The 8,943-nt window shown below is 47.9% G+C and overlaps 1 protein-coding gene across 3 annotated transcripts in view; it reads right to left on the bottom strand.

Annotated features, from left to right (window-relative positions):
* Positions 1–448: 448 nt before the first annotated feature.
* Positions 449–8,943, bottom strand: part of SPAG9 (sperm associated antigen 9) — a 1,633,747-nt gene continuing 1,625,252 nt past the window's right edge. For all 3 annotated transcript variants that reach the window (XM_085617154.1, XM_085617155.1, XM_085617156.1), the window contains one exon: positions 449–706. In XM_085617154.1, coding sequence (XP_085473280.1) covers positions 591–706 — 116 coding nt within the window. In that variant the 3' untranslated portion in view covers positions 449–590. The remainder of the gene's footprint in view (positions 707–8,943) is intronic.

The raw sequence follows: 8,943 nt of genomic DNA, 5'->3' as shown, positions 1-8,943 counted from the left end.
CATTTTTGTGAAAACATCTAATGATTTTTACATGACTAACATGATTTATAGTAGTGAAATAATATTATACACTAAATTAATAGCAATCTATCATGTGATGTACCCACATTATCAAACTGTGATTTGAAAACATCAGGATGTAAGAAGATAACAAGGTGCACAAACAGAACTGTGCAGCTATAATTATATATTTTACATGAGGCATGAAGTACCACAAATCTAAGTAAGCTAGACTTAGGAGACTTAATTCCTGAAGTTAAAAATGTAATTCCAACACAATTTCAAGACAAATGATATACAACTGAAAGTGTTAACCATCAGGCTGGTTGTTTACACCAGTGATGTTAGTAAAGGAAAGCAATACTGTCATGTTTTCTTATCAATATATTAAAATTATAAATCAAGAATACAAGTGAGATAAAACCAACATAATTTAGTTCCTATTTAAAGCAATGTAGCATGAGAAATTCCTTCAGTATTAGGTTATGTGCAAATGAATATTACAACATTGTAAAGTGGAATTATATAACCAGCTCCTTAAGGAAACCTTGTAGATTTGTTTCTTTTCTTCTCACTGCGCTTTATTTTCTTTATTCGCTGTTAGACATGACTTGCCAAACTATCAAGTGACTTCTTTCAGCTTTCACCCCTGAAGGTTCAAGATTAAGTGCTTCGCCAAATAGTTCAGACTCCCCACTTTCATCACCTAAGAGAAAAACACTCTAATTATTACACAGAAGTAACAGATTATGTAGCAGGTTCATTAATAAGCCTCCTGTTTCACAAACCTTTAAACACCACAATAAAAATGTAAAGGTAATACATTACAAAAATGTAACTAAGATTATTGTGTCTTACACAGTCCATGCAATCCACGTTCTCTAAAATAGTGAGAATGTGGTTTGCTTACATGAATTATTATGTAATAAGTGAAATAAGTACAACTTTTCTTCCACAGAAGTAAATTAATTCCTAAATTGTGTTTACTTCTACCCACAAAAAAAGATATTGTTATTCATGACTGTAGCTTCTAGCTTTTAGGAATCTGCAAACTGGAAGCTGTCTCTGGGGTTCTCTGCTGTCTTGTGACAAGAATAGAAACTGCTTTTCCATGACATTGTTGTGTGCAGATTTAGATTCCGTATATAGGTTTCCAGATTTATGCCCTTATATAGGTAAATTTCACATTGCCTTATTTGGACATATAAATCCGGCCCTTATTTAGACATTGTCCGTACAAACCAAATACAGACATGGCCACCTACATCCGTTCATCCACGTCACAACGAATTCTTGGAAAACCAGACCCATAAGCCTTTAGGAATTTCCCTCAGCTTGAATATTGATTTCTCCAAGAACTCATTAAGTATTCATGAACATCTATTCCTTAGGGGTTCATTCATGACGTTCCTCTGCCTGACTTTTACGTGAATACTGGCATTCCTAGACACCTTCAAGGTATAAATATACCAGTACTTGCCCTAGCAAATTGCGGTTCCCGGAGAATTCGATCCAACCCAGACTACGAGGTTCGCCACGGCAAGTTCGGAAGAAGATCGAGTTCCAGCCTGATGCACTGACCTGACGCTGCCACCCTCCTCGCAGAGAATCCAGCTCCAGTGCTCTCTGACTTCCCTTGCGGGGGGTTAGACTATCGAGTCCAGAAAAGAGATTCCAACCCCTCTCATTCTAAGGTATGGAGCTGACTAAGAACTTAGAGAAACGTTTGGCAACTCTTGGCTAAACTAAAATATAGCTACCTATACTTTAGAAATGGCACATACTTCAAACCTCGTACTACACTTAGGTTAGGTACACTGGGGTAGAAAAATTTAGAAGCATCAGATGAGTATCACATTTTAGCTTATGTTATTTATGTATGTATTTTGATTAATATGTCATAGCTACAAACCATGCTATTGCAGTATTATTTTATCTTACTGCTAACCTCATACATATTGTACTTTGCAGTCTGTCTTACGATTGTAGCAATTCACATCTCTTGCATGAGAAATAAGACTGTTCAATAAACCCTTTTACTGAAACGCCCGTCTCTCTATTTCTGTGCAACTCTGTAGAAACGAAGCATGCACGATTGACTAAGTGAAACTGTTATCTATTGTTTCCACGATTCTGAGACTGTTCCAATTCTAAAAGGAAACAAAGTTGTCATGTTTATGCGGTTGTCAGAGACTAATTCTAGTGACCTCTTAGTTAGCTGGCACACACAAGTAATTAAGTTTAATATACTCGATAGAGACATACTGACCTTAGTCCTATGTCAAATCTATAGTGTATGTTATTCCAATGCGCAGAGCCTATCAGGGATATAGGAAGTACACTTCAACATGGTGTAGCCACAAGGAATGTTTAATACTAGCCACTCTCAGCACCCTCAGAAGCATTTCAGTATATCATGTTTGCTCCTGTGCCATTACAGAAAGAGACAACCATAAAAACAGTCTAGCCCAAATTGATAGGACAGGGGAGGTTACCTTTCTTGGGTCGAGGGGTAACTGTTAAGAGAGTGGATTCACCCCATATAGCGGTGGAGACATTTGCCAGAACAAAACATAATTACAAGAATTGGAACTATGTATCCTGTCATATGTAAAGACTACAACTGCAGTAATTACTGTTACTGTCAATTAGTGTTTACATAGCAAACAAAACAAGCATTTGCAATGCAATCGGTCTTGCCTTTGGGACCTTATATGTATTTAGCTAAGCAGCACATTAGCCTGGGTATTGAAACATCTACTGTTCTTTAACATGGGGCGAAAGTAAGCAACAAACTGCGTGACACGCCAGGTATGGGAACACATGGAGAGAAATATTGCCTTTCAGCGGACAATGGTATAGTCCAAAGCTCTGTTTTTCATGTGAAATCAGGCCCTTCGGTGGTCATATCACTGAAAATACAAGATTTGAAAAAAATAGTATTGTCTACGGGTGCTCATGGAAGACGATTTCTATGGACTGAAATCTAGAGAATGCTAAAGTGATTCTGAACCCTCTGTTCTTAGATAACCAATAGGTCACTTTATTAAGATATGGGTCCCCTGATTCCATCTGGTTATACCTCAGTAATGGGATGCCAGTTAGTATCACACATAAGGGCTGGTACATGGTGGAAGGTTCATAACAGTCTTATTAGTGGCTTCATCTGTGTTCTGCATATCCAGCAAGGGCCTATTGCTTGTCAGTTGCAGTTCCCTTTGGCCTTTGGGTACTACCATCTGTTGAACAATCGGGATCACAGTTTGGGCAATAGGCCCCCGCCCCCCTATGGTGCTGTACACTTCCCCCAGGGATTCATTCTTTTTGAGGGGCAGTAGAGCTCAAAGCATAGAGGTCGCCATAATAAGAAGCTTCAGAGACAATAGTGGAGGGAAGAAGATGAAGATCTTGCTCTCTGGCCGTGTGCTGCACAGGGAGGCTGGAGGATGCAGAATGAGTCTGTTTGGCAGAGCTGATAATGGCTGAGATTCAATTACCCACAAGCAATTAAGGATGGGTTGCAGCTGTGCTGGTAAAACCGAGCTAAATCTGCTACAGCATTGGTCAAATAGCGAGGGATCAAGCTCTAAAGTTAAGGGGCCAAGTTGAATCTCACCACATCATTTAACCAATACAGACTACCAATGCTTGCATTGGAAAAATCGAAGTGCAGGTACTCTGCACCAGAGTACCTGCTTGTTTCTGAGAAGCGCTGGTACTCTCCAATTAAATGTATTATGTTTGCACTGCTTACCATTGAGCCTGAGCAAATCGGACTGGCTGCTCACAAAGACACCAGAGGCCCCGCCTACACCATACCGCCATACTTACATTTTCGCCAAAAAGTGCATTTGCTACCAGCCTATGACGGGTGCAAGCTTAACAAACAAGTAGGCGCTCAACCCACTGGTCTAACGTTACAAGAAATAAATGCACTTCGCAAGATTGTCGGTTCTATTCTAATGGAACTTTTAACTTTGTACTAAGGTGCTCTGCATTTTTCTGGGCTTTTAGTAACCAGATCTAGGGTATGTACCCTGCCACCCTTCCAACTACACACCGCTTCCCCAAAGACCCCACCGCCCCCTCCCTCCCTCCCTCCCTCCCTGAAGCCCACGATACTCACCATGCGAGAGGCTCCGTGCCGGCCCGGGATGAGGGGGGAGGCCCCCCCTCAAGTAGGACACCACGCTGACTCCCACCCAGCCGCCCCCCCCCCCCCAGCGGGATGACTCGAGGGGCGCCCTATGGTGGCCCTAGTGCCTCACCTGCTGCAAAAGGAGGGCGGCCGCCAAGAGCCGCAGAGCCCGTGTGATGAGCGGTGTCCTCTGCCGCGGATAGCCCCGCAAATGATGCGTCGCTCCGGGGTGACCTTCCAGCCCCCGATGATCCGGCTGCAGTAAGCAGCAGAGTCCGCCCAGTGATGATGCGGTGTCTTGAGCCCCCTGCTTGCCCGCAGAGCCGCTGCCATAGAAAGCGGCGCTCCCGGTGCGAGTCCCGCTCTTGCACCGCTGATGCCTGCTCCTAACGGTGCTGCGCTCCTCTCTGTGATCAGGCTACCAGTGGCGGTGCTCCCCTGGCCAGATTGGAATCTACTTGCTTGTGCCTGGCTCCTGCGCTCCTCCGGCTGCTCTGAGCCTCAGTCAGTGTAAGCTCATGGTGTCTGTGTGTGCGCTCAGGCTGTGGATGTCGTCCTCCTCCCGTCTCACAGGCACTCTACACTCCTCCCCTCCCCATCACCGCCGAGAACAATACAAGAGGAGACACGGCAAGCAGAGGGGGTGGGAGGTTCGCACCGCCCTCACCGACCCTCACACATAAAATATAAGCTGGCACCGCAGTCAGCTCGCAGGGTAAAGCCGCCACCGCGGCCTTGCAACATGCAAACTGCTTCTGCAGCGCTTCCCTCACAAAAACATGCACAGTGTCATGCAGGTTGTCACGGCACCACCCTCAGACCCTCACATCCAGGAGGCGCATACTACCGTCTAAGACAAGTGACTTTCCCCACACACCACACCCAGCCAGCAGTAACAAACACGCGGGTCCTAGCCGCGCACAATGTGCCGACTAGCAGTACCCTCGCACACACTTCAACAAAGGCTGATGCACTCTCAGACCTTCACAGCATGGAGACTGGCCTCCCCTCAGTAAGTCAACATGCCTGGGGAAATCTCCCTCGGAGCACGGGACCGCCGCGGAGCGTTGAAAAGGAAAAACAAGAGGCAGAGATAGACTTTTGGCGCGCATGCGAGAGTCTAGGTCAGGCACAATAGAGTGTGAATGCAGCCAGCCAATCAGAGGGGGAAAAAAAAGCATCTACAAATGGAATAGGACTCGTATTTACGCGAGCCCTATTGCATTGTAAATAAAACTGCGGACGTCCAAGAAGGCAGGACCGGGAGTGGGTGGGGGGTTTGTGTTGGGCTGAAAAGTGACGGGGAAGGCAGGGGATCAAAACAGTTTTAAAAGTAAAGGGGTCGATAGCTATGGCAGGAGAAAAATGACGACATGGCCGTCAGGAGGCGGGATTAAGTTGAGGAAAACCAATCAGATTGCAGCATTTAGGAATTCGGCCAATCAAAAAGATAGGCGGAAAGTGGGCGGCGCTTCCCCCACTATACTGTATACAACATTTCTCGACGAGACAGCGCATGCGCTGCCTAGGCGAGACCTAAAAAGTTACTTATCTTCATTAGCCATTTTCCTGGTCACTACATAATTTCTTCACTTCATAAATATACTTCTAGGCTACTGAACCATATAGAATATTCATCAACTCCATCTCCAGAAATGATGTCACTCGTGCACATTATGTGCCAACTAATGTGCTAACCCGAATACGTCATATTCTTGCAATGCTCATTCAAAACACGTTCTGAGGATCTGAGAGGGTCACAAGCGACAAATACAACACATAACATGTTTGCATACTTTAGGAGGCATGCTCAGTATATAGTGTCCACCTATGATGAGGCACTGTGCACTGAGTCCAGGCAACCCTTAGTGATAGTGTCTAGGTCCCTGATAACCAAAGCACTCAAAGGGCAGCTGTGGAAAGCAGCTGAGGCTTATTCAGGAGGGTTTATAGCAGGTACATTTACCACATAGTCAATCAGTAAACTTTCACAAAGAAAGAACCACACGCACAAGTTACTTACTTGTGTAACGATATATCTGTAAGAGACATTAGTTACATATATCGTTACACAAGTAACTTGTGCATCTGAAAAAGACACGTTAGTGATAGATTCCTTACCTTAGAATACATACCCAAGCAATACCAACCCCGAGATCTGGACGTAGTCGGACAGGTTTCCCAATGCTGCGTTCACTGGAACTTCAGGTCCCACTGCAGATGCCATCTGGCATGATAGATCAGCAGGATGCAGGAGGCCATGAGGCCCAGCAGCATAAGGGTCTTCCTAACCGAAACCCAGGACCAGGGCCGAAAGATCAGAATCAATGTCTCGGACTTGCTGTTCGGGAGGATAAACCCGAAACTGTGCCGTATCCAGAACCGCTCCGATGAAGAGGAGCTTCTGAGAGGGAATCAGGTGCGACTTCAGCACGTTGATGGAATACCCCAGCAAATGCAGGAGGTCGGCCGTAGTCTGGAGGTGGGAGACGACTGCCTTGGGCGAGCCTGCCTTCAACAGCCAGTCGTAGAGATAGGGGAAGACTGAAACCCTTGATCTGCGCAGATGAGCTGCGACCATCGCCATCACTTTTGTGAACAGCCGAGGGGCGCTGGTAAGGCCGAAAGGAAGCACGATGAAATGAAAGTGCTTGTGGACAACCGTGAACCGCTGATAACGCCGGTGGACTGGCAAGATGGGGATACGAAAATAAGCATCCTGCAAGTCCAACGCTACCAGCCAATCTTGAGGGTCTAGGGCAGACAAGACCTGAGCAAGCGTGAGCATCTTGAAAGGAAGCGATTGCCGTTCTGGAGGTCTAAGATAGAGCGCAGACCTTTGTCCTTTTTTGGAACCAAGAAGTAGTGGGAGTAACAACCACGACCTACTTCTGGCGTCGGAAAGCGCTCGATGGCCCCCTTGGCCAAGAGGGCCGCAACTTCCTGCTGGAGAAGTGCCAAGTGATCCCCCGACATGCAGTGGCACTGGGGTGGCATGGGTGGAGGGGTAGACTCGAAGGGGAAGGCGTAGCCCCTTCGGACTATCTGCAGAACCCACCTGTCCGAAGTGATGGTGCGCCAGTGGGGGAGGTGTTGGCGAATCCTGTCACCCACTGGCGTCTGGTGGGCCTGAAACACCGGACTAGGAAGGATTTGAGGCGGCGGTGGCAGAAGCGGTGGTGGATTGACTTGCCCGCTGTCCTCTGGACCCACCACGTCGGGTCTCACGTCCGCGGCTGCGCTTAGACTGTGGCTGCGCAGGCCTGCAGGTCTGAAAGGAACGCGATTGGGCGCCTCGACCCTGACCTCGAAAGGAGCGAAAAGCGGACCCCAAGGGAGTGCGCGAGGTGGTGAGACCCAAGGACTGGGCCGTAGCCAGAGAGTCCTTAAAGCGTTCCAGGGTGCTATCCGCCTGGTCAGCAAAGAGGCGTATGCCATTAAAGGGCATGTCCAACAAAGTGTTCTGAACATCCCCGGAGAAGCCAGTTGTTCTGAGCCAAGCGTAACGGCGGAGCGCCACCGTTGAGGAAAGTGTCCTGCCGAGTGAATCGGCTGTGTCAAGTCCACAACGGACAGTGAATTTAACAGCATCTCTCCCCTCGGTAATGGCCTGGGAGAGCACTGCCCAAGCTTCCACAGGGCACTGAAGCAGCACCTGTGCCACAGTGTCCTACACAGAATGTGAATACCGGCCCAACAGGCACGCAGTATTCACCGCCCGCAACTGGCAGAAGTGAAAATCTTTTTCCCAAACTGCTCCAATTTCTTAGATTCCTTGTCCGGAGGGGCAGAAGGGAATGCGCGCGGCGAGGCAGAGGCCTGGACAACCAGACTCTGAGGCATTGGGTGTTGTGTGAGAAAGCTGGGGTCGCCCGGCGCTGGGCAATGGCGACGCGCCACGCCCTTATCGACAGGAGCCCCTTTGTTGGGTTGGTTCTAGGTGCTCAACAGGACGCCAGTAAGTGCGTCGTTGAAGGGCATCAGCGGCTCCACAGAGGAGGACGCTGGCTGCAGTACCTCAGTCAGGAGATTGGTCTCGATAGGTACAGAAGGGAGCCCGAGGTTAAGAGTCTCAGCCGCCCTATTTAACACCACAGAAAAAGACACAACCTCCTCCGTAGCCACGGAAGAGGGAGACAGTGTACCAGGATATGGAGAGAAATCCACTGGACCTTCCATATCACCTTCCCATTTTGGCTCATCCTCGCATTGAGCTGTGAGTGGGTCTTCAGACCCCTCCCAGTACTCCCGTTCGTCTACAGGTTGTTGAAGAGGCCGGTAAGGTCGAGGTGCCCCGGGGGAATGGGATAAACTCTCCAGCACGAAACTGAACTGGGGGGTAATAGACCAATCCCGGTTCGGTGCTGTCTGGCGCCACATGCGGCGCCAGAGCCAGTGTCGAGGCTGAAGGTGCCGGCGGGTATCGTGCCGGTGTAGCCGGGGCCAAAGGTGGCGGCATGGGGGCAGAACCACCCAACGGGTCCACGGAGCACAAAGGCGCTCCGGAAGGACTCTGTTGTAAATGAAGATACAGAGTCCATCTGTACACGTAGGTTACTTCTTTATTAGTAGCTTGGTTCCAGCATAGGTGGTCAGGATAGTAGGAGAAGATAGATGGTACAAAGACAGCCCCACCAGGAGCAAGCTCCTTACAGCTCAGCCTGAGTACACCAACTGACAATCTCACCTAGAGAGGCACACAGGCATTCTATGATGTCATGAACATTCTAAGAGAGCAGTACAGTGGAGAATAGCAAACAAGTAATTTACCACAGACTCGATGGGCCAAACAAACGGCTCATGGC

This window comes from Triturus cristatus, chromosome 7, assembly GCF_964204655.1.
Source record: "Triturus cristatus chromosome 7, aTriCri1.1, whole genome shotgun sequence".
Lineage (NCBI taxonomy): Eukaryota > Metazoa > Chordata > Amphibia > Caudata > Salamandridae > Triturus > Triturus cristatus.
Note: the sequence above shows the minus strand (reverse complement) of the source record. Positions and strands in the feature narration are given on the sequence as shown.